Source organism: Emys orbicularis, chromosome 7, assembly GCF_028017835.1.
Source record: "Emys orbicularis isolate rEmyOrb1 chromosome 7, rEmyOrb1.hap1, whole genome shotgun sequence".
In the NCBI taxonomy this organism is placed as follows: domain Eukaryota; kingdom Metazoa; phylum Chordata; order Testudines; family Emydidae; genus Emys; species Emys orbicularis.
The window spans coordinates 124,047,764-124,073,258 of NC_088689.1; the positions used below are offsets into that span (position 1 = coordinate 124,047,764).

General features: G+C 41.5%; 1 protein-coding gene across 1 annotated transcript in view; it reads left to right on the forward strand.

Annotated features, from left to right (window-relative positions):
- Positions 1–25,495, forward strand: part of SUCLG2 (succinate-CoA ligase GDP-forming subunit beta) — a 222,778-nt gene that overhangs the window by 191,339 nt on the left and 5,944 nt on the right. Inside the window, exon 10 of the mRNA XM_065407893.1 lies at positions 18,873–18,993. Within this exon, the coding sequence (XP_065263965.1) occupies positions 18,873–18,993 (121 nt within the window). The remainder of the gene's footprint in view (positions 1–18,872; positions 18,994–25,495) is intronic.

Here is a 25,495-nt window from a genome sequence, read left to right on the forward strand (position 1 = left end):
GAGTTTGGGGTGTAGGAGGGTGCTCTGGGCTGGGACTGAGGGGTTTGGAGGGCGGGAGGGGGATCAGGGCTGGGGCAGGGGTGCGGAATGGGGTTCAGGTTCCGGCTGTGGGTGTGGGCTCAGGGGTGGAGTTGGGGATGAGGGGTTTGGGGAGCAGGAGGGTGCTCCGGGCTGGGATCGAGGGGGTTAGAGAGTGGGAGGGGGATCAGGGCTGGGGCAGGGGGTTGGGGCATGGGGAGAGGCTCAGGGGCGTGGCCCCCGACCCAGCACCCCGGCCGGAGCAGGGCCGAGCCTCTTGGTGCAGCTCAGGGACCGGCTTAAAACGGCTTGCAGGACGGATCCGGCCCACAGGCCGTAGTTTGCCCACCCCTGACTTATGCTGACCTCCTGCATAACAAACAGGCCATAGATCCTCCCCAGTGGAATTCCTAGAGCAGATCTTTTAGATCATTCAATCTTTATTTAAAAATGGTCACCATGACTCTTCGTAAGTTGTTCCAACAGTTAATTACTCTCACTGTCACAAATTTACACCTTATTTCCAGTTTGAATTAGTGTAGCTTCAACTTCCAGCCATTGGATTGTCTTTATACCTTTCTCTGCAAGATTGAAGAAATCATTATTCAATCTTTGTTCCCCATGTAGGTATTTATAGACTGTAATCAAATCACCCCTTAGCTTTCTCCTTGAGTCTATTACTATAAAAGGCATGTTTTCTAATCCATTAATCATTCTTGTGACTCTTCTTTTAACCCTCTCCAAATTATCAACATCCTTCTTGAATTGTGGCCATCAGATCTGGACATATTCAGTAGCAGTCATACCAGTGCCAAAAACAGAGGTAATATAACCTCAGGACTCCCCTGTTTATTCACCCAAGGATTGTACTTGCCCTTTTGGCCATAGTGTTGCACTGGGAGCTCATGTTCCGCTGATTATCCATCACGGCCCCCAAATGTTCCCTGAGTACTGAACAGTCCTCCAGGTGCTTACTACTGTGAGTACTTCCTACTGCTATGAATAGTCCAGTATTACGTTTGTGCAAGATTAGGCCCTAAACTCCTAACTACTATGTTGGCTGATTTTGCTCTTTAGATAGGTGGGCAATTTTGGTGTAATTTTTTCACCATCAGTTGTAGAACCTGGTTTCCAGATTAAGTAGTACGGTTGGTGCTTAGCTACCAAAATAATAGGCACTTGATAAATGGTATGAATGGGACAAATGAGATTAAATAATATTTTATTTCCTCTAGTTATGTTGTAGAGGCCCATTCTGACTCGAAAACATCTCTCACCACATGTTGATTCTAAATGTGCAGTCAGACGGTGAAATGCTAGTGTAATGCCCTCAGTTGAAAATATTAATGAAGCAATAGCCCACATCTGATACTTTTCCAAAAAGCTACCTAAAAGTCTCTATTTTTTATTTTTTTTTCTCCCATTCTGCATTCGAATCCCTTGTATAAGTAAGGGGTCACACTAGGGGATTAGTTAGCTTCCTATTAATATAATTGTCATCAGGTACGAAGGGTACATGAAAACGATGGCATCATTGCTAGATCCCATCTGCTTATTCATAAATGATCTGGAGAAAGGGGTAAACAGTGAGGTTTGCAGACGATACTAAACTGCTCAAGATAGTTAAGACCAAAGCAGACTGTGAAGAACTTCAAAAAGATCTCACAAAACTAAGTGATTGGGCAACAAAATGGCAAATGAAATTTAATGTGGATAAATGTAAAGTAATGCACATTGGAAAAAATAACCCCAACTATACATACAATATGATGGGGCTAATTTAGCTACAACTAATCAGGAAAGAGATCTTGGAGTCATCGTAGATAGTTCTCTGAAGACGTCCACGCAGTGTGCAGCGGCAGTCAAAAAAGCAAACAGGATGTTAGGAATCATTAAAAAAAGGGATAGAGAATAAGCGGAGAATATTTTATTGCCCTTATATAGATCCATGGTACGCCCACATCTTGAATACTGCATACACATGTGGTCTCCTCATCTCAAAAAAGATATACTGGCATTAAAAAACGTTCAGAAAAGGGCAACTAAAATGACTAGAGGTTTGGAATGGGTCCCATATGAGGAGAGATTAAAGAGGCTAGGACTTTTCAGCTTGGAAAAGTGGAGACTAAGGGGGGATATGATAGAGGTATATAAAATCATGAGTGATGTGGAGAAAGTGAATAAGGAAAAGTTATTTACTTGTTACCATAATATAAGAACTAGGGGCCACCAAATGAAATTAATGGGCAGCAGGTTTAAAACAAATAAAAGGAAGTTCTTCTTCACACAGCGCACAGTCAACCTGTGTAACTCCTTGCCTGAGGAGGTTGTGAAGGCTAGGACTATAACAGGGTTTAAAAGAGAACAAGATACATTCATGGAGGTTAAGTCCATTAATGGCTATTAGTCAGGATGGGTAAGGAATTGTGTCCCTAGCCTCTGTTTGTCAGAGGGTGGAGCTGGATGGCAGGAGAGAGAGATCACTTGATCATTACCTGTTAGGTTCACTCCCTCTGGGGCACCTGGCATTGGCCACTGTCGGCAGACACGATACTGGGCTGGATGGACCTTTGGTCTGACCCAGTATGGCCGTTCTTATGCTTCCTTGTGCTAGGACTCAAAGCGTGTCATCCTGTAAACAAAACAAAGCATTCGGAATATTGTCAGTGCAAGGCGTGCCAAGCTAAAAATAGATACCGTTATAGCCTTGGCAGCCTGGAAGTTCATGGTTTTCTCTTTGCTGCCCACCATACCCATTTGGAATTTCATAGTGACGGTGGGGATACAACTCATTTCTTCCTGCTCCACAAGCACAGACCACGGTCACTTGGGCAAAAGGCTCTTACCAAGTATGGGGCCTGTGACGCACTGTCCAGCATTCCTTGTTCCATTGAGCTAGGGAACTGAACCAGTTAATTCTTCAATCTCTTCCCATATTGTGACCAAAAGGGAATAAGGGAGAATTCCAGGAAGACAATCTCACAAACAAGTCTGCTTGAGAGCTAGGCCTGGTTCCCGTGCTTAGCACATCCCAGCCTGCTACAGAACACCCCGGATCTGAACTCTTCTCTCACTCCTGTCAAAGGTCCACAACAGTAATTCCTTCAGAGAGACAGAAGGGACAGAATTCTTTCGGCAGTCTTTCCCAATCCAACAAATAACCTTTATTTCTCTTGAAAGCCAAATCAAATGGTGGAGCATTCTGGTTCTGAGTTTGCGGCAGGCAGGCAGGCATGGAGAGGAGGGCCTGGAGCACTGGCTCAGCGCATGAAATTCAAATGACTCATTGGAGTTGCAGAATAACATTGCAGACACATGGCAGTTGGAATCTTGAAACCTTTTTTTCCTAGAGAGGTGAATTAACTAGAACAAAGTATCCAACAGAGTCCCAAATTAGTTATATCGGGAGAAGGGTTTTCAGTCTTTTCCTTAGCAAACAGGATCCCTGAACTAATATGTTAATTACTAATATGCTAATCTGGACTGCTAATATGCAGTCCAGATATTATAATGAGCATCCATTCACAATTTTTTTTTCTATTCTATAGAGGTTTTTATACTATGCTCTTCACCATAGTATCTGACCACCTTCCAGCAGTATGTTAAGCCACATGCCTAACATCTGTCCCATGTTGTGCTTTCTCTCCCCAGGTGGAGAATCAGTCACACTGCGTGCACACGCACACTTCTTGCTATGTTTCATATTCGAGAAGGCAAGGTCAAATAAATGCACCTTGCACTTGGAGCAGAAAGCAGTGAGGTTTTGAGCTTTGTGACGATTCTTAGCGCTGTGTATCTCAAAAAGTGCACACAGCACAAGCATAGCAGCCATTGGGAGCCTAAATAGTTTGCAGCTGTGGTTGATTTGTCTCCTGGCTTAGTGGGAATGGTGGCCAGGCATCCAGTCCCAGCAGTTCAGAAAATCTATTTTCCTGCTTCTCCCCATCAGCCAGTCAACACCTGGCTGGGGAATCTGAATTCTTTCGTATGTTTCCACCAGAGTTTTTCTCCTGATGAGGTAACAATTATACATTTTTTTTTATACTAATTTAAAATCTTGACCCATTTCACAGTGGTAAAAGACATTTAAAATGGCATTCTATTCATATTTCTTCACAGTGCCACAAGCGTTCCTGTTTTCCTTTTTAGATAACTTGCCCTCTTTAAATTTGTGACTTTCAGACTTTGGAAGTTCCTTCCCAAAGAAGCAAAATAAAATTCTACACTATTTTTTATAAAGTAAAATTAGATGGTTTGGCTCTAAGTAGAAGAAATAACCCAGGTCTTCTCTCCAAGGGGATATTTATATTCCTTTTCCATATTGAATTGCACTGTCCTCTAGTGGATGTGTTGAGCAATTGATTTCACATTGATTGTTTAAATCTTTCACACCAATATGATACATATGCTGAATCTTTGTTTGTAAATAGACTAGATGGGATCTAATAAGAAAAGTCAGTGGATTTGAGTAAGATTTCAACATTGAATAAGGCAAGTTGCATTTAACCTGCAGTTAAAATAGCATTTTCAAGGCATTGATAAATGTTCATATCCCAACCATCAGTGGGAACAGATACATATTGAGCAAAGATATGCCTGTATGATTTCAACCTTTTATTACATCGTTTTGAGTATTGTAGCTAGCAAAGTGCTTATCTCTCTTCTGGACTAAATCTCATGAATAAGTCAGGGTGTAATCACACTGCAGCTCTGAGTTCAATATAATGTCCAGCCTGTATTTTTGTAAATCTATATAATTTATGTGGCAATTGAGTAGTTTTGAATTTAATGCTTAAAAAAAACCATTAACATATATTTCAAACTTAATTTTAGTGCTCTCAGAATCTGTTCAAATTTCTTTTCATTGAAGTTATTTTAACCCTCAAAATGCTGACCTTTTCCAGAGTGCTAAAAAAAAAAAATGCTTTTTAGTAGGGGTGCATCCAAAATCCATAGGGGAAAACATTTCTAGTTTTGAAAATAAGACTGACTATTTAAAAAATACTTTTTCACTGGGTAACATATAATATATAAAGTTGCATCTTGTTTGGGTTTTTTTAAAGTTTTTATCTTAGTAAAATCTTGGCCAGTGTGTTCCTTTCCCTTGATTTGCATATATTTTGTAGTGCAAATAATGTATGTGTAGGTCTGTGCCAGTATATGTTATAAAGAAATATATCCTATGCTGATCCATAGCAAAACATTGAGAGCCATGCACGCCCATTGATTTTTGTGCAAAGGTTCCATTTACTTCTCTAGTCACATAGGATTGATGTGGCTCTTGAGCCATACGTCATGGTTCTTAAGCAGTAGAAAAGGATGTTATAGAATTGAATTTCTGTTAAAAAGACATTTGCAAGAGTCTTGTGGCTGAGGCATGTGGACTGGGATTCAGGAGATTTGGATTCAGTTCCCGCTCTGCTACAGACACCTTTGTGGCTTATGACAAGTCCCTTGATCTTTCTATGCCGCAGTTCCCCGCTCCTAGAACGTCTTTGTAAGCTCTTTGGTGCAGAGACTTTTCCTTTGCTGTGTGTAGTGCAGCATCTAGCGCAATGGGTCCAGATCTCCATTGCAGTCTAGGTGCTGCAGTAGGAAAATAAGATATAACAAAAATGTTAAGGGGAAGAATGGTCTTGCTTGGGGTTTTTTTTTGCATATTTTTAAAATCGTTTTGAAATCCATGCAATAGTTTTGAATAGCTTAACTACATCAAATCCATCCAAGAAGTCTAGAATGAGTTCATTCACTAAACTTTCACCATTCGAGAGCGGCATTCAAAATTGATTAGAAGACAAGTAGAGTGGATGTCGTGATTTCAATGTAATCCATCATAGATGTGTTGTTCATATGCTTTGGCAAAATGGTACAGCCCAGTCTGGAATAGTCAAAAACGAGGGCTTAATAGTAAGGAATACATGGGCTTGGTGGACTGAATTGAAGAGCCATTCTACCTGGCTCAGTCATTGCATCAGTCTCTGCTTTTCATGATCGCTATATTCATGCCAGACTATAAGAAAATATGAAAATGAAAACCAGTTTGCAAACCTCCAGGGTGAGGGGAGGCCAATTTACCACTAAAAGGCAATGTGGTCTAAAGGAGTGAGATTGGTGTTGGGAGACAGGAGCACCTTAGTTATAATCCAAGCTCAACCCACTAACTTGTTGTGTGGCCTTGGAAAATCATTTCACCTCTCTGAGTTTCCTGTCTGCAGATTGGAGATAATGATACTTACCTCCCTCAGATAGGTGTGAGGATTCATTCCTTACCTGCTGAAAACACTGTACAGACATTAACGTGCTGTAGTAGTGCCAAGTAATACGAACTTAAGTAAAGTTAAATGTGTTCCCCAAAAACGGCTTGTCAAATCCCAGCACAGAACTGAACACTACAATCTTAATTTGTCATTTTTCTCTAAATTATAGCAGTTCTCTCAATGCTTTGCCAGCCATAAAGTCTCCCCCAATCCCCCAACGCTATGGCAAAGGTGCAATACAACTAATATGAGTTCATACTCAGATATGTATTTTTTTAAAAGTGGATTCTAAATTTGTAAGGCCACATTGAACCCTAAATATCTGATTTTCAGAAGTGCTGAGCACCTGCACTTTTAGTGCAAGTTGCGGGTGCATACGGCCTCTGAAAATCAGGCCCAAACAGTCTGCACCCTCAGAAGCACAGATTGATATATACAAATAACACTGTTACATACAAATCAGACCAATAAGCAAATCAGGAGTTATACATCTTCCAGCCTAATTAGAACAGAAGTGTTCTTTGCATACCCAAAACTGAGTGGTGTGGGTGCACAGTTTTGGAGACGCAAAATTAAAGGCCAGTGTATGGCACTGTACGTTTATGTCCCATGGAGCTCAGTTTTGTCCCATGGGAGCGTGTTTTTTCTTGTTTGCTTTTTAATAAGAAGAAAAGAGCAGATAACATTAAAATAGGGAATAACTTTTGTGCACTCTCCAAGGGCAGCACAACCTTTAAATGATAATGGGCTTAATCTGCAGCGAGGGAGATTTAGGTTAGATGTGAGGAAAAACTTTCTAATTCTAAGGGTAGGTAAGCTCTGGAACAGGCTTCCAAGGGAGGTTGTGGAATCCCCGTTATAGGAGGTTTTTAAGAGCAGGTAGGACAATCCCATGTCAGGGCTGGTCTAGGTTTACTTGGTTCTACCTCAGTGCAGGGGGCTGGACTTGATGATCTCTCGAGGTTGCTCCCAACCCCACCTTTCTATGGGTATGTCTACACCCAGCCGCTAGTTCGGCGGCTGGGAATCGAAGTTCTGGGTTCGACTTATCGCATCTTGTCTGGACGCGATAAGTCGAACCAGGAAGTGATCGCCGTCGACTGCGGTACTCCAGCTAGACGAGAGGAGTACCGCGGCGTCGACGGGGGAACCGCGGCGTCGACGGGGGAGCCTGCCTGCCGCGTGTGGACCGAGGTAAGTTCGAACTAAGGTACTTCGAACTTCAGCTACGTTATTCACGTAGCTGAAGTTGCGTACCTTAGTTCGAATTGGGGGGTAAGTGTAGACCAAGCCTATGATTCTAGGATACAGTGGTCTTCGTATTTTGGCAGAAACGTGGGTCTGGACCTGGCTGTAGGTGAGACTTCTATATCTGCTCTGCTCCTGGGAACAATGGTGTGTGTCTCCATTTACTTGTCTCTTTATTTTGGCTGCCCAGCATAGAACAGGTCTCCTGAGCATAGCTTTATATTTCCTTGGATTACTTATTCAATGAAGATTATCCGTACTGTATCTGTCAGATTAAAAAAAAAAAGTACATGGATGAGTGTCGTCCATTCTTTGGCTTATGGATTCAAAATTCTTCAGAGTGTTGCAAATCCAGATGACATCCTTGAAGGTTGGAGTTTGCTTTTGGATCTCTCCGTTTGCTGAAAAGTATGTAAAATCACACGCAGCCAGGCCGCACCCAGGTTTATATGGGTGGTTTATTGCCGCAGATAAGATATGCAGGGAATCCATTCCTGATGGTATGGCTAACAGCACCCACATTGAGTTTTGTAATAGTCACGCCCAGGCACATCAGACACACGGGAAAGGCCTGCGGCAGGGCTATGGCTGGCTGGGGTCAGCTGACTCGGGCTTGTGGGAATTGGGCTGCAGGGCTACAAAATTGTAACATAGAAGCTCAGGTTGGAGCCTGGGGTCTGAGACCGTCTGGGGTCCAGTTCGAGAGTGTACACTGCCATTTTATAGCCCGGCAGCCAAAGTCAGCTGACCAGTCTCTGCGACTCGGTGCCTCGGGTTGTTTATTGCAGTGTAGACGTACCCATGCAGAGCAGGTGGTTAAAACAGAGGGCTGAGAGGTGGGAGATCTAGGTTCTGATCCTGGCTCTGCCACAGGCTTCCTATGTCACTGTGGGCCACTCCTTAACCTCTCTGTGCCTCAGTTTCCCCACAAGTAAAATCAGGAAAATAATGCAGTGCACATTTACCTGATAAGAGAGTTGTAGGGCTTGAGTCGTTAGGGTTTGTGAAGCTCTTGGAGAGCCTCATCTTATAGAAATGCCTGTTTGTTTTGGAGGATGGCTGTGTGCTGCTGGAGCTACATTAAACGCATAGAGTATTCAGCTCTTTGGAAAAATGTGCATCTCTGACATCAGAATGGAGCGGACAAAAATGAGCACAGAGATTGCAAGATTGTCCCCTGTACCCATCCTCAGGTGGCTAGATTCACAAAGGGGATTTAGGTTCAGCATTGCATCGCCTAATGCACTGCACTGGCCTAATGGATAGGTGCACTGCTGCCTAATGGAATCCACAGCCCCAAGTTAGGCATCAAGGCTCCCTGAACAATTTGTAGGGAGAGTCAGGCACCTAAGAGAGGGAGCCACTAAAGGCAGCAAGCTAAGTGGGGAGGTGCCTAAGCTAGCCAATAGGAAATGCTAAGGAGGGAGATGGGACTTAGGTGCCTATGGTTTGGTTGGTGGGAGACGTCTATTTCCGCTCAGGATTCACAGCCGTGAACTCTCTCCTGGAGTTAGGTGCCTAAGTCCTTTCTTGCAAAAAATGAGGTGGGCTAGAGAGAGAGAGAGAGTGGGACTGATTCTATAGCCCAGTAGTTAGGTCACTCACCTTGGATGTGGGCCAAGTTCAAGTCCCTGCTCCCATGACTACTTAATTATTTTTTAAAAGTGGAACAGTTTCACCAGGGAGCTCTCTGGAGAGGTGGGAGCCCTTGGTTCAAAAATCCCTGCTCCACAGCAGGCAGAGTGGGGATTTGAACGTAGGTCACCCACAGCCTGAGCGAGTGCTGTAACCACTGGGCTACAGGCTATAAGGGCAGCACCATCATCTCCTCCTCCAGCAGCATTTTGTGCGGTGCTCAATCTGTTCAGTGATCTCTGAGAATGCCTGATGGGTCAGGCCCTGCAGGCAAGATAGGCAGAGGAACATCTAGTTTGAGGATCTCGCTGGGGTTAGGTGCTGGTCGTCAGGTCTGAGGCAGCTATGTGTATGATTACTGGCGGAAACTCAGGCATCGTGAGAATTCAGGTACCTACAAGGTAAGCTTGGAGCTGAGCATGGGTTTCGTGTGGCAGTTAGATGCCTAAATCCCTTTGTGAGTCCATCCCAAAGAGTTTTACTGAGTCTATGTACACCTTACCTCCAGCTTAGGTCGGTATAAATTATGATGCTGTCCACACCCTGAGCGAATAAGCCACCCCCCGAGCGATGTAAGCTACACTGACCTAAGTGCTGGTGTGGACAGTGCTATGTTGGCAGGAGAGCGTCTCCCACGGGCACAGCTACCGCCACTCGCAAGGGCTGGAGTAATTAAACCGACAGGAGAGCGCTCTCCCGTCGGCGTAGAGCATCTGCACTAGCAGCACGACAGCAGCTGCACCACTAAATTCTGTAGCGCAGCCGTAGCCTCAGTCTGCTCTTACAAATCATTACTGCTGGGGCCCCGGTGTCTTCCCATGGCATAGTCTTTTACATCCTCATTTTGAAGGTTTCTGATTTCAGTCATTTTCCCTTAGTTGACTCATTGCCTTGAAGGTAGAAAAGCAGGGGGCGCTCTTTGAAAAGCAATACCTACCAGTATGCTGCTCACCTGCCCTTCTTGTTCGTTTGTTTTTCTGACACCTGAATGGATCAGTTAGATAAAATTATATATGCACAGACCTGAAACTAGGACCTTTAACAAGGGGTCGTTGTCAAACTTGTAACATACTTAGACCTATCAACTGTGATATAGTGCCCCTTTAGCCTGAAAACACGTTCCAGCTATCACGCAAACTCACTGTATAGCATTCAAATATATGGAAAATATTTCTGACATTAGATGACACCTTAGGCTAGGTCCACACTACCCGCCTGATTCGGCGGGTAGAGATCGATCTTCTGGGATCGATTTATAGTGTCTCATCTGGACGCGATAAATCGATCCCAGAAGCGCTCCCACGTCGACTGCGGAACTCCTGCTCGCCGAGAGGAGGCATTGCTGTCGACGGGGGAGCTTGCCTGCGCCGCGTGGACCCGCAGTAAGTAAACTTAATTCGATCTAAGAAACGTCGACTTCAGCTACGCTATTCTCGTAGCTGAAGTTGCATTTCCTAGATCGATCCCCCCCGCCCCAGTGTGGACCAAGCCTTAGAGTTAACATTCCCAGTGTTTTGCCACAATCACCCACAAAAAAGAAGACAAAACGTATCAAGTATTACCTGCTTCATAGTCTCTGGATATGTCATTAGCTGGTGAAGGGGTTAAATAGAGCTTATTTATCTTTGAAGAGGGAGTGGTCAATCAATATGTTTAGGTGCCTGGAGGTGTAAAGAGGTTTTGTCAGATTTCAATCACAGCAAGCTATAAGGAAGTTCTTTGCCAGTGTAGCTTTTAATTCACTGCAGATATGGTTTTACTGACATTTGCTGAGCAGCTTGTTTCAGCTAAAATAAATGGATCAAGCTTCAGAGCAACAGATTACCGCAAGGTCAGACAGCAATATCAGTAATTTTAAAATATTGTTTATGGTGTGTATATATATATAGAGAGAGAGATCTCACATTGGTAGTAGATGGAGAACTAATCCAGAAGATTAGTTTTTCCTACTGTCACAAGATTAGATAACATTAATTTGTCTTCGGTAGAAGTATTTCACAAAGAGAACATTAGCAGCGGTTTTGATTTTGGGGACCTGAGTATTGCAGTCATCATCATTTTGAATTACTTGTCTGGATATATAGTCTTCTGATTTCATGTCACTTCCCTATTCAGGATCAGCGGTCATGAAAATTGGTCTCTCTCAGGTCTGCAGCTATCCAGTCCGGATACCAAGTCTTTGGCCTTCCCCTTCGTTGTCTTCTATCCATGATTGTTGTGTTTATATGAAGATATTCTTAAAATTATTTTTCCACTTACCATAATTTTAATTAATCTTATTATATTAATATAGGATTTTTATTTTATTTTAATTTAATTTATTTTTTTCAAGCTATCAGAGATACTCGATACTAAATAGATGTCATTGCTGTGGAGTGCTAACATGCATCATTGTTCTAAGTCTGCTCTAATTGTTCTACAGTAAAATGGGATGGGGGAAGAGAGAGAAAAATAGAGACATGCAAATATCTAGTTTTTCACCAAAAACAAGTGCTCTCTCCAGTCTTTCCATCATATACAATATTCATGTTGGCACTGTAGAATACAAAGGATACTTGGCAGACTAGAACTCTGCAGCTACAGACAGCTAGACGTCCTATTTATAGATTTATAAATGGATTTTTTGGGTTAGGGGAATGCTTCATGGATGCCCCCTCATATTAATTCTTAAATTTATGATAACTGAATGTTGTAATATGTTTTTTTAGGACTTCAGAACATTTTAGAGACAAAGAAATATATAGGAAGTTCCATAATAGGCAGTTACATATTATATAACTGTACAAACTGAACTTAAAGTACTGATAGACCAAAGCTGTCCACTTGCCATACTGTGAATGTTCTTACTTGCCTGCAACATAATAACTGACTGGATTTTTGTCAAGGAGCCATACAGCTTTAACAGTAATCCATTAGCACAATTACTGTGTTAAAAATTGTAGAACTGCATGTAATTTTTTTTTCTTTTTGAAGTTTTAAACTTTTAACATTTTTTGAAGGGTTTGTTTGGTATCGTGATGACAGGTTAACCAAAAAGTAATTAACTGTAGTTCACAGCTACATTATTTAAAATGATACGGCAATGCAGAATGTGTGCATAATTATATGTATATAATTTTATATTTAGTTAGAGAGAGAAATATGTATATGCATATTTTTGTGTGTATACGTGTGCATGTATGTACACACAATACTGATGGATATATTGTTTTTGCATATTAATGGGTATTCTGACATTTACAAAAGGCTCAATACTGTCATCTAGCACTAACAGTCCTCATGTTAACACCTGTTCAGTTTCCACCACTAACTCTGAAACTTGGAATTGATGAGATGTATATTGATATCTAGCAGTAACGATGCCTTCACATTACTGCCCATTGTTTTTTCTTCACTGGAAGACTACAAAACTGGTTGTAGCTAGCCTCAATGGAGATTTCAAGTCTGCTCTGTGTGTGTCTGAAGAAGTGCTCTGTGTAGCTTGAAGGCTTGTCTTTTTCACCAGCAGAAGTTGGTCCAATAAAAGATATTACCTTACCCACCTTGTCTTTGTAAAAGGAAACACTTGCCCTGTGGAGATGCCTGTATCTAGATTACACTACTAAAGGTTACTGAAGTATTGACTTGTCTTATAGAACATGAAGTTGGATAGAAATGTTAATTATGTTATTCAAGGTGATCTTTCTTGTATGCGGGCAGAGTGCATTACTCTAAATGTGCATTTATGTTCCAGGTGCATCAGATGCTGTATATGTTAATATGTATTTGTCCCCGTATTCAGTGGGTCGGTTCTTAATCCCCACTGCACAATCTGCACACTTACAAGTTTTCTCCGTGCACATAAAGTACTAAAAATCTTTTCATCCTAGCACAGCATCTGAATGCTGTTACAGTTACTTCAGAAGACTGTCATTTAGAACTGCAAGATCTACTCAGGGTAGGGAAGCAAATATAAACAATGTTCACAGATTTCAGCAGAGTTTATAAGTGAATCTCTTTGCACCATTTGAACTGATCTGTGGTTTATTTATAAGATTACAATAAAACCCAAGATTGAATTCTCCACCTGATTCAGTTTCTTATTGATTGAATCTTTTTAGACTCCTCTCTGATTTAAAAGAGTATTTTTATTAAAGCCAGGCATACAAACATCAATTATCCAAGCTGCATCTAATTTCCTTCAGCATTTTCCCCCCTCCTTTAGCTGCCAATGGATTAGGAGAACTGATTAGAATTCAACTTGAAAACTGAAAAGCAGATACTTAAATGAGAATTTCTGCATTAGGAATTAAAATGTCTGTATTGGGCATAAAATCTTCTTCCTTATCTTTAATAATGTCAACACACTTGCTTAAGTTGATTTGTCACATGCCTGGTACAACGGTCCCCAAATTAGGAACATATTTTAGAAAAGACAGAGAAGCGTCTTTTGCATGTGCCACAATTGTAGTACAAAGTTACAGTATACTTTAATGGTAAGGATCTTTGAAGTAGACGTGGCAGCAAATGAAGACAAACGTAAAGATGGATTTTCAGCAGCCGGCCTCAACTTTATTAAACTTAACATGGGGGAAGAGGGCTGTCACTCTGTCATCCGTAGTCTCACCTTTTATTTTAAGAGGTTCCAGTGCAGGGCTCCTACCATATAACCCATAACTCGGGATAGACCCTCTTCAGCCTACCCGTAGGACTCAGCTCACTCTTCTGAGTTCTACCACCCACCCCACAGCAAGGGGGACAGATGGTACTAAAAAGGAGAACCTGAGCCCACGAAGGCCATGAAGTCTTCCCCTATCCCATAAGCACAAGGTCCAGTCAGTAAAATTCCAGGTCTTTTATTTCTGGGAACCATTCTTTTTATCCTTTTAACAACATTGGAAACTGGCCATAAATTGCAACGAACTAAGACCCTTACCAAATACTGTCACTAATGATTAAATCCTATTCCTGTTTAACTTAACTGTGTCTCCAGCATGAGTGAGGAAGACAAAAAAACTCCGAGGCCTCTGCCAATTTGGTCCCTATGGGAAGAAAAAATCCCTGCTCCCAAAACAGGTGATCGGTCAGACCTGTAGTACCCGCAGAACACAGCTGTGAGCCTACCAATATTGGGTGAGGAAGATGGGGCTGCTGGAATCATCAGAAAGAGGCTCCACATGGCCGAAGCTAGGGTTTTAGGTCAATGAAGGGGGAGGGCGAGGGACCAATCAGCTCCCTTCCTCCCTGAGCCACCCAATGAGAGACTACGAAGGGGAGGAGGCACCCTGCATCCCCTCAGCATGTGTTCTCCCTATTCAGATGGGGCTGTCCCAGTCACCACCCTTTGTGGCAGGTGGATGGCATTTTATCTATCTGCCAAAAAGATTAGTATGCTTATAGTTTGAAAGGCTGTTTCTTTGCATTTTTCACCTGCAAACACCAATCAAGCATGTGTGTGTGAACGCACACACATGCGCACATCTGTGTGCATACATACACACAGCTAGGTAAGAGAGAGATTTTTCGGGCTTTCGCCTTTGTATGTTTCTACAATAGAAAGAATTTGAGAATAACATGACCCAAGCTGAAGTAAATAAAACACATTGACACAATCACCATAATACCTGGAAAAATCTGTAATGAAAACAAGACTATATGCATGAAAAATGCATGCGTTTAGCAAATAGAAAGATGTCATTAAATAAAAATATTGATATATATATATATATATATCTGAACCATGTGGAGAAGAGAAAAGTGATTAGAAGTGAATTAGGAGTATATATTGGTATAACAAGGAGATTATTCCTTTCATTGTGTCATCTAGTGTATACTGCAGATGATGAAGTACCGTACATAACACTACGTACATAGCTAGTTATTGCTAGTGTCGGTATAGTACTTAAGTGTAGCAGCTGTTGTCTTGTATATTGAATTACGGTACCTAACTTCTGTTTTATTAATTTAGATGGAATACATGGGTCAAAGGTGTTCACATGACCTATTCACTGTCCCATATTAAAGAGTGTTAAACAAAGTGCAGGATTTGGTATTAAGAGATCTAAGCCTACTTAGTAGCATGGCGCAAAAACACCATAAGAATCACCTTTAACCTTTTATTAAAGAAACAGAAATGAAGGGTTTCTGTTATTTGAAATGTAAAGTATTAAGTAAGGCTTTCATTTTAACAACATCCCTTGTTCCCTTTCCCTTTAGCTGGGAAGAGTTTTAGAAAGAAAAAAACCCTTGTTTGACAGTCACTTAGATGATATCAAAAGGGGGAGGGCTAGCTCAGTGGTTTGAGCATTTGCCTGCTAAACCCAGGGTTGTGAGTTCAATCCTTGAGGGGGCCACTTAGGGATCTGGGGCAAAATCAGTACTTGGTCCTGCTAGTGAAGGCAGGGGGCTGGACTCAATGACCTTTCAGGGTCTCTTCTAGTTCTATGAGATAGGTATATCTCCATATGTTATAATTGTCCTTTTGGATAAAAGAGAAGAAATTTGTTGAGATGTGCTAGAGCTGCTGCTGCTGTTAAAGTCCAATCCTGTTTCATCTCAGGTGGTGGTTGGGATTCACCTGCAGCTGGGAGGGGTGGCAATGTCATTGGATCCTCTCTCTGGCCTGGTTAGGTCAGGACATCTCTTAGGATCAGGATGATGAAGGCCAGGAGTCCCAGGAAACAGTGGGGATGGCAGCCATGATGATGAAGCTCACTCCAGTAACCTCCGTCTGTTCTTCTGTCCTTTCTCCCCACAAAGTCTCTTTCACTTAAGCACCCAGAAAGGGAATGATGGGTGGAATAGCCCATCCCCTCCTAAATTTGTCAGGCCTTATATCTGACACATCAATTCTGATTCATTTATTTCCAGTTCCACATCTCCTGTTTTTTCCAAGCATGATTTTGACTCAGTCCTTGAATCATATTGGCGTGGCCTTTGGTTGTTTTGACTTATTTAGTCTCTCTGTCTGGTTCTCTTGCATCTGTTTATAACATTCATTTTTGAAAGCCACTTGACCTACTTTCCATCAATATTTGTTGTTATAGATTATTATAACCTCTTACGAACTTTCATATACTTTTTATAATTGAGCTCACAGTTAGGATAAATTTGTCAGCCCAATCATCACAACACTTCTCTGGAAGAAATTCAGATATTGGAATTTAAACATTATTAATTGTCACAGATGTGCAGAGTGCTTTAGAAAACACATAGATGAGCCAGGATGCTACCCAGAGGAGCTAGCAAATCTAAACTGCATGACTCCAGTGCAAACACTGAGAGGATGAGGAAAGAGCTAGGGCCCGATAGTATCCTAGTAGAAGGCTAGGTGAAAGAAGTGGCTTTTACTAGGAAATTTGAGAGGCGAGAGGGAGGATGCTTAGTGCAGGGACAGATGGAGACTGTTCCAGGCATACAGGGCTGCATGTAGAAACGCTTGGAAATGAGAACAGGAGAAATGACGAGAAACATTAATGAGATGGTACCATTGCCGCCTTAATCATATTAAAATTCTGCTTAGGTTAGAGTTCCTTTGTGTACTATGAATACTGCATGTGCTTGTAATAACCAATGTTTTTGCAATCTGAGATCCACCGAAGGATACTAATGCAACAATTCCTGGTAGTAAGGGAAGTGTTAGTTGTTGTTGTTTCTAAAAACGGATGTCTCAAGGATGGAAATAATGCTAACAGTGGCAAGCCTTCAGTCTCGGTATATGAGATTGCAATCACAGGAGCTAATTACAACGTTTTGCCTGCAATGACATCTTAAACCCAGTTGCTCAGAGACATGAACGTGCATGACTGCAGGAAATTTATTTGGTGACAGCATAAACTTGACCGTGTCGAGCTGGGCAAAATGTTCATTTGGGTTACATCTATGCAGCAAATTAAGGTGTGATTGTAGCATGCTAGCTTTAATCTAGCTAGCATGGGTAACAATAGCAGTGTAGACGTAGTGGCACAAAGTTCAGCCAGGGCTAGTAATCCAAATATGTAGCTAGGGTCCCTGATGGGCTTGTGCTGGGATGGCACAAGATAGATACCACTTGGGATAGAACCACAATGAAAGCTGTTATCTGCAGTAGCTAGATTAAAGGGAGCTGGACTATTGCTTTTTCTTGCCCCTTCCAGTCCTTGGTGAAATGTTCCCACTGGGTGCAAGACTACAGCTCTGGAACCACCTTGCTCTTTACCCCCTCTTCATCCCACCGCTAACACCTGCACAAGACCAGGACTCAAATTAACCATGTATGCCAGCTACACTTGGAAGGGGAGAAAATCTTCTCTGGGTGGCCTATTGTGACCGATACAAATTGCAGTGCGTTGGCTAGAAAGGCACCCCTACTTAATGATCAAATACGTAGGTACCTTACTAAGATGGTCAAATGTTTTACAGAATTATGCCACATGGAACGATGATCTTGTTGCATTAATATATTGTAAACCTCAAGTTAAATGGATCTTATTTTAAAGATATTTTTCCCAGGGCCCGTTACTATGTTTAGTTTTAAAATGCATATTGCACCTTTTGTTTCTTGCTATCTTTGAATGGCATGATTATAAAAGGGGGCACAAAGAGCATCCATGAATGTCTTGCATGTAATGTAGGATAATTTAATTGAGAATTGGGTGCAGGAATTTCAATTCCTCTAAGTTGATGAATAGCCATTTTCTGTGGGAGTTATCAATTAATCTGTTGTAATGAATTCTCTTCATTACCTATGTTTCCTTGTTAATTATAAAGGATTTTCTTACTCCTATTTATCAAGTCAAGACGAATATATTACCTTTTTATCTGTGCTACTTTTAATATAGAATACGTGCAAACTGTTCATTAAGTATCCACATGCTAAATTTCATTACTAAGAAAATTAGAAGAGCCTGCTACAGAATATAAGAATTGCCATCGTTTTTTCACACAAATACAAACATGCATGCGCTCTCTGCCTCTCTCACTCACACACAGTGTATTAGTAGCCTTTTGCTTTTTATGGTATGCAGGAAAGATAATGCATTCTCTTAAAAAATATATCCCATTCTGATGTTTCTTAACTGTCTGCACAATATCTAACGCACAGAGGATATTTATCTTTGGTTTGTTTACAAGTCAAGCTTAAAACTTTCATTTACTTTTAGTTTTACTTATTTTAGGTTTAAAATAAATACTTAAAAGGATCTTCTATTGGCACCATCTCGCTGCTTCTTGCAGGGGCATGAAATTCACACCTTGTGCAGAGGGCCAGCACAATGTCTATTGCATCACTTGCATGCACCACTATGGGATTGGATTTCTCCCATTAGGGCTGTTGGGCCACAAACCTGTATAATTGTGCCCACTTATTCCAGGAATTAATTGGACTGCACTAGAAACTGAATCTGTCTATGCACAATAAAGGTTACAGTATAGGCAAAGATAAGAACACTGTCTGGCCGCTAAGCCTAAACTTTTTCCAGTGGCCACCTCCAGTAGTCCAGTCTCCAAACTAATGGTTTTTGCAATGTGAACACCTACCCACTGACAATTTAAGCCGAGACCACCAATCAGCTCATTATAGACAGTACACGCTTTTTGGGGGGACCCAGCAGCCAAGTTCTCCTCATGAGTTACACAGGTGCCATTTCTTGATTTCAGTAGTTGTTGGCACATGTGTAAAAGGGCTGTACTTTATACCCCTGTTTAGAAAGTAATGCCTAAAATGGTGACTGTATCACTTTCCCTTTTTTTTTTTAGGTTGAAGCAATACTGGTCAACATTTTTGGTGGTATTGTGAACTGCGCCATTATAGCAAATGGCATTACCAAAGCCTGTCGAGAGCTTGAACTGAAGGTGCCTCTGGTTGTCAGACTTGAAGGTGAGTGATAAAGGTTTGGGGCTAAAGTCGGCTCTCAGCTGCACTCAATTACACCATGTTCCACTTCAGCATACTCTGTTCTCCAGGCTCATGTAAAGGATGCACAAATTAGTTCAGATGCAATAAGAATTGACCCAACTCTTTGCCTGTGTAACTTTACCTGAAACCAGACTTAGGGTCATATCCTCCCGTTTTTATTCATTCCTTACTCAGGCAAAACTTGAGTAGGAGATTTGCCTGAATAAAGACTGCTGCATTTGCCTCTTCGCTAAAGCAGAGACACACAAGCTAGAAAACCCCCTTGGTTTAGAAGAGAGGGAGTTTCTAGCAGGTAATTCTCTGGGAGGAGCCCTGAACTTTGGGATTCATTCATGCCGTCGGTCCAAAATCACCCAAATCCATTGTTCTTCAGAGAACATGGCAAAAGCCCATCTCTATTCCCAGGTACTGGGATAGGGATCTGTCATTCAAGTGTTGCCTTTTTTCCCTTCCTGGTTTTGTTTATTTTCATCCGTTAGTCTGGTTGTACTTTTAATATCTGGAAAAGTACATACAGCCCTAACTAGAGGTTTTATGGTCTTTTGTATAAATCTATAATACAATAAATGAATTCTTCCCACATATTTCTATAGTTCCTGGCCCCGGATGCAAATGGAAGGGCTGAAATACAACGAGAAAAGCTTTACTCATAGTATTTCCAACCCAAACAGAAAATGTTTTCATGGAAGGGTATATTTGCTGGATGGTTTGGGGTTTTTTTTTCCTTTGCAAATAATTTTTACTGAGCACAGTTACAATATACACATGTCCAAACACAGACCAATTATAATACCATAAACCAACATAAAATGAAGAACCATATAAAAGAGCTACAACATTATTCTACTGGGCTGACCTATTCTTGCCCAGATCTCCAGCTCAATTTTTAAAACACAGCAGCTTTGTGGATGGCAGCTTGAATAAGTTCCAGACAAGCTTCTTAGCTTTTGAGTTCTCAATCTCTGCCCTCGCTCAACCAAAAATTACAAGTTTGATGCAGGTATCACTTGGGGAAGTTCTATTGCCTGCGCTATGCAGGAGCTCAGACTAGCTGATCATAATGGTCCCTTCTGGCCTTAAAGTCAATGAAGCTTTAAAAAGTCTGGAGGCTCGGCAGTTGCTCGTTTTAATATATTTTTGTTATTTTGCTATCTTAAAAAAAAGAGTCCCACAACTCCTTCCATCAGTTTCTGAAAAGTCTCCTGAAAGAATTGAGGAAGGAAGATTGGGGTTTTTTTGACAGTAAGAGGAATAGTGTTTTGGTTTCCTGCAATCTGTTGAAACCAGCATAACGGTCATGACCGGGACGTGGGCAGTCTGACCTAGTGGTTAGAGCAGGAATCAGGCATCAGACCAGAGGGCAAACTGAGGTCAGGTGTCTGGAGTCAGGCAGGGTCAGGGTACCAGGAGGTCAGCAGTAGAAGTAGGAAGCTGGGGAAGCTGTCTAAAGCAGGGAGAATCCAGTTGAATGGACAATTTCCTGTTCCTGTGCTGGTTTATATAGAAGCTGTGAACCAGTCAGGATGCCCAACATTCTGCCTATTGGATTCCAGGACTGGGGTCCCCTGTCAGAGTTCAGCTCCTATTCTGACAACAGTTAGCAGGTCACTAGGTGGCAGGTTGGAAGTTAGTAGCTCCGAAGAGCCCTGCAGACCAAGGTTCAAAACCCGAGGTCCCTGACATCAAAATTCATATATTCAAAATCATTCATTTTCAATAAGCGCATTCGGAAAGACTTCATAACAGGTGTGTTTAAAGGCATTTTCCTCAGTAAAATCAATATTCATGCTATAGTGGGTTATTTTGTCAGCAAGTACATTAATTTACCTTAACATAAAAACATGAAAGGCAAGATTACTCCTTTGAGCCTCCTACTACGTTTTTTCTCTGCATAGGTCTCTTTTTGATAGATCAAAGAATGTGAATAGTTTGCTTGACAGAATATTAATGATCTTGGTAATTCACAAATTTAGTGTGCAAACTGATTCATATTGTATACCAAACTTATAGAGTTACAAGGACATAGTCATACCCAATCATTTAACTGTGCTACAAATACACTTCTTTACAGAATTATAGCAGTCGTTAACGACTTTTGCAGTGAAGTCTATTTTATTCTATTCGTTGTGTTTGGTTGTCTTTTTTTCTGTTTTAATGCCTCATACAGGTTGTGAGGCCTCCTCTCTCCCTGTTTGCCACTGTGGTGTCTGGAATCAACTGGGGTGTTTTTTTGCTGACTGCCCAGGTTTGAAGGGCTGGTGGCAGAATGTTCTCAGTGAAGGACTCTTGGTTCTGGAATCGATTTGTCAGAGTCTGAGTCTTTGGCCTTGCGGGTTTGATATAAGGCCCATCTCTTTCCTCTGGACTGTGCCTGGAGAGGGGTGGTTAATAGGGGTCACCATTTAAAAGTCAGCACTTGCCCACGGTTACCTATACCATTGTATCTCAGGTACTTTTCCCTATATTTACACTAGACAGCCCAGGGCTTAGAGCCATCCAGGTTAGAAAATGGAGCTTGCGCTCTGACCAATTGGCATTACTCCTTGCAGAATAGCAGGAAATAGAATGTGTATATAAATAAATAAATAAAATGACATTTAAAAGAGGGAGGGAGGGGAATATTTTATATTTTTTTTCAAATGTTTTCCCCAAAAATTTGAAATTCCATCAAAATTTTGAAAATATCTCAACCAGCTGTAGTAGAAACTGCCCCTGCCTCGGAACTGCAGAGCGGCTGCTGCTGTTGCTCGGTGTCTTTGCAGTGAAGGATTCCAGACTCCTTACAACCCCTCTGGCTTTTCAGCCTCACTCAAATAAGAGTGTGGAAGGTCACTGGCAGGATGCACCATGTTTCCTGTTAAGGGGTGGGTGATTGCTACCCAAAATGTGAGTGTTACATGGAGAACCTCAGAGGCATGGCTCCTGAAGTGGCAGGTTGGCCCTGTGAAACTCCAAATCTGAAAAGCTTCTTCTCTTCACCTTGGCGAAGAAGCTAAGTTTGCACATCCCTCAGTGTCATTCTGCTGTGCATAGGTCATTTCCACATGACATCAGGGGATGCCAAAGCTTGTAGCATGCACTCCTATTCTGTAGACGTTCTTGTACCAGTCATCTCTGTAATATCTGAGCACCTTCCAGTAGTTCATTAAGCAACATGACCATCAGTGGAGGCCCAGTGCTCTGCCAAATTGGGAGAACCTCTGAATTGAAGCATAGAAATAGGTTGCCAGGGATTTCATTGGATGATGAAACACTCCCTAGTTCCTAAAGAAAGGCAAACTAACAAAGTAATTTAATGTGGGTGACTCAGAGAACAAAGGAGGTAGCCAAGAGACAGGAATTCATTTTGTATGTAAAGCCTCAACATTTGATTATTTTTCATGCAACTTTTGTTGTTTGTTTAGTTTTTTGCTAAGAGCAGCCGTAGTTTTCTTGATTTAATAGCCGTGAGTGCATTGGTGTAGGAATTGAAAAGCTCTCATGTTTGGAAGCAGGTAATTCACAGTTGTAGTTGTAGACTGGTTATTACTATTTTCTTTTAAACCATCTAGGGGACACAGGGAAAACCAAGCTGCAGTGTTTATGGCCCATCGTAAACTACCGCCTGTCTAATACATCACATGGGAATTCTTGATGTTTTCGTCTACTTGTAATTTGCACAATCCGTGATCCTGTATCTCTGGACCTTGTGCCATGTTATTTTCAACCACCTTTGCCCTACTCAGGTTCTGGAACACTGCAAAAACTAAAGCAACCCATCGTGTAAGTTAGAGCAACCCTAAATCCTGCTCTAACCGGCAGCTGCCTCTGGCCTGCGCTGCAGCCCAGACTCTCCATAGCACTGAATGCTGTAACTCATGATTATGCAGGGCCTTGCAAGCAGGGGCAGCGCAGAGCTGCCTTGATTGACCCTACGCTGCTCCTGCACTGACAGATTTCTAGCCAAAACCCCTTGAGGCTCCTGTATGTCCTCTATACCACCACCTGAGCATGGTTTATGATCACCAGTGCAAGGGCCTGAATTGGCCCCATTGTGTCTAGGACCTTTATCTCAGAAGAGTCATGTGTGTTGCTTAGTCTGTTGGGGTGAATACTGGATCTTCATGGTTAGAGATGGAAAAAATCAGTAAATCCATCATTCCCTTCCATTGTAGTATTGGTTCCTGAGATATGCTTAATTCTTTATCGAGGCTGGTTTAAATGTCTTGCGAGATGGAACTACCTCTGTTCCCTGTGGAGACTGCCCCACCATAATACTGTAGCTTTCGCTGTTAGTCCTACTGTTGCTTTTAATTCATCTTATTAGCTGTAGTTTTACGTCTTGCATCCCCCTAAGCAAGGACTTCTGTGGTGTTTACTGCCTTCAGGTATTTTACTTATAGACCCTTCTCATGTGACTGCCCCCTCTCCTGCCTCCTTAATCATTCAGCCAACCTATTCATAAGCAGTTCTTTTAATCTGTCTTCCAAAGGTCAATCCTTCCAACCCCACAATCATCTATGTTGCTCTTCTTTGAACACCCACCACTTTGTCTGAAGATAAAATGATTCTGACTTAATAATCAATACAGTGAAAGCAATAAGGGCGCCCCAAAACATTTTAAAACAAAACTGAAACTATTTTACGTTTCGTTGGATGAAAGAGAGACCAACACACATTTTTGTATTTCCATTTTGTACGTTTTCCCAACAGAAGGTTCATGATTATTCCCATAAATCTAACAGATTTGTGGCCTGCACTTTAAAGACTCTTTGCCCACATGCAATGTATTACAAATGTCTTGATGAGTAAAGTTTTAATCAGTCAAATCTGTCTTGATTTAGCAGGATTTTGTGGACAAATCTTTGTTCTCGGCTGTGTAATAATTACAAGCTGTTTTACCAGTGGATAAAGAAAGGATTACTCTCCTCTTTGAAAATGGTAACTTTATAATTACATGTATTTACTTGCCTTATCAGAAAAGAACTCACCAGCTGAGACGCAGGATTATTTTTGTTTAAAAGGCTCGTGGGTGACTGGAAAAACCACATATTCTGGGTTTTAACTTTTATAGACATAAGAGACATTGTTTCTGCTGGGAACTTGTAGCAGTTTTACAGGATTTTTTTTTCTCTTTTAATATAACATTCCGTTTCAACGGGTTTCTATATAGACTAACAGGCAATGTTGGGCTAAAGCCAAAATGCAGCTCATTGTTGTGGTCAAAAATAAAAAACTGAGGGTAGGGAAGAATAAAGAGATTAACTTTGTCACAATAAAATGAAATATTCTCCTGCTTTTTGGTTGAGAATCTGTAACATTCTCTCTCTCTCTCTCTCTTCCCTCCAAAAAGTGAACTTCTTTCAAATGTGTCCATAAGGACAGGAGCAAAGAGGAGTGGACTCTGTTATTGTATATGGTCCATGCTAGAAGGCAGACAGGACCACATTTTCAAAACTGGCTTCTAAATTTCCATTTCCAAAATTGTCCATCCAAATTTTTGGCTATGCGTTTGCAGACCTAAAATTTTGCATGCTCAGAATTTCAGAGTTGCACATGTAAACTGTTTTCATGCACAAGTAGAGCAGTTATGTATCTGCCCAATTTGCATATTTGAATGCTATTTGTTGTCCAATATGTGAGCACAAATGCTATTCACGTATGTAAATCTACCAAAAATGTGAGTGCCCAAAATTGTTGTGATTAACAAGAGAAGAGAACATATGATATTATGTACACACATTTGAAAGTATGAGAAAATATTTGTTTGCCTAATGTTAACCCCACTCTGACATCCTGAGTTTGAAAATTCAACGTGAAAAATGGTATGGTGAAAATATAGGGTAGAAAATGGAGAAAGGAATGTCAGAATAAAAGTTTTGAAGGATTTTTGCAGTAAAGTCATGGAAGATAATCTCTTCTTGATAATGTAGCCAAAGGCTACCAAATTCATAAACCACCAAACAGTGTTCAGTTGGCAATAACTTTCAGCTTAATCCCAAAATTAACTGGTGACTAAGTGAAAGGCTCTATATTCCACTCCAAACACTTGACTCTTCCAGACCCTCAAGATTATGCATCTGTAACTCGAAACTGCGTGTATACTAATGGGGATGACATGCCCTTGATTTATACAACCACATAGTGTCATGAGGTTGAAACATTGCTATGCAATGACACCTGGTCACAATGTGGTATCACTGATGAGGCCTTACTAATCAAAATGTGAGTGATGAAATATCTCACCGTGATGCCCTAACAAAATGTCCTCTAGGAACGATGTACTGATTTAGTTGGGAAGTGGTCCTGCTTTGAGCAGGGGGTTGGACTAGATGACCTCCTGAGGTCCCTGCCAACCCTGATATTCTATGATTCTATGACTCATTTTTGAAAGTTATTTCTTTATTTCTCTTGCTTTCCTGCACAACCCAGATGCAAACACTTTCTCTCCCCTATTTCCTGGTAAGGGCTGGATGTCACTGCA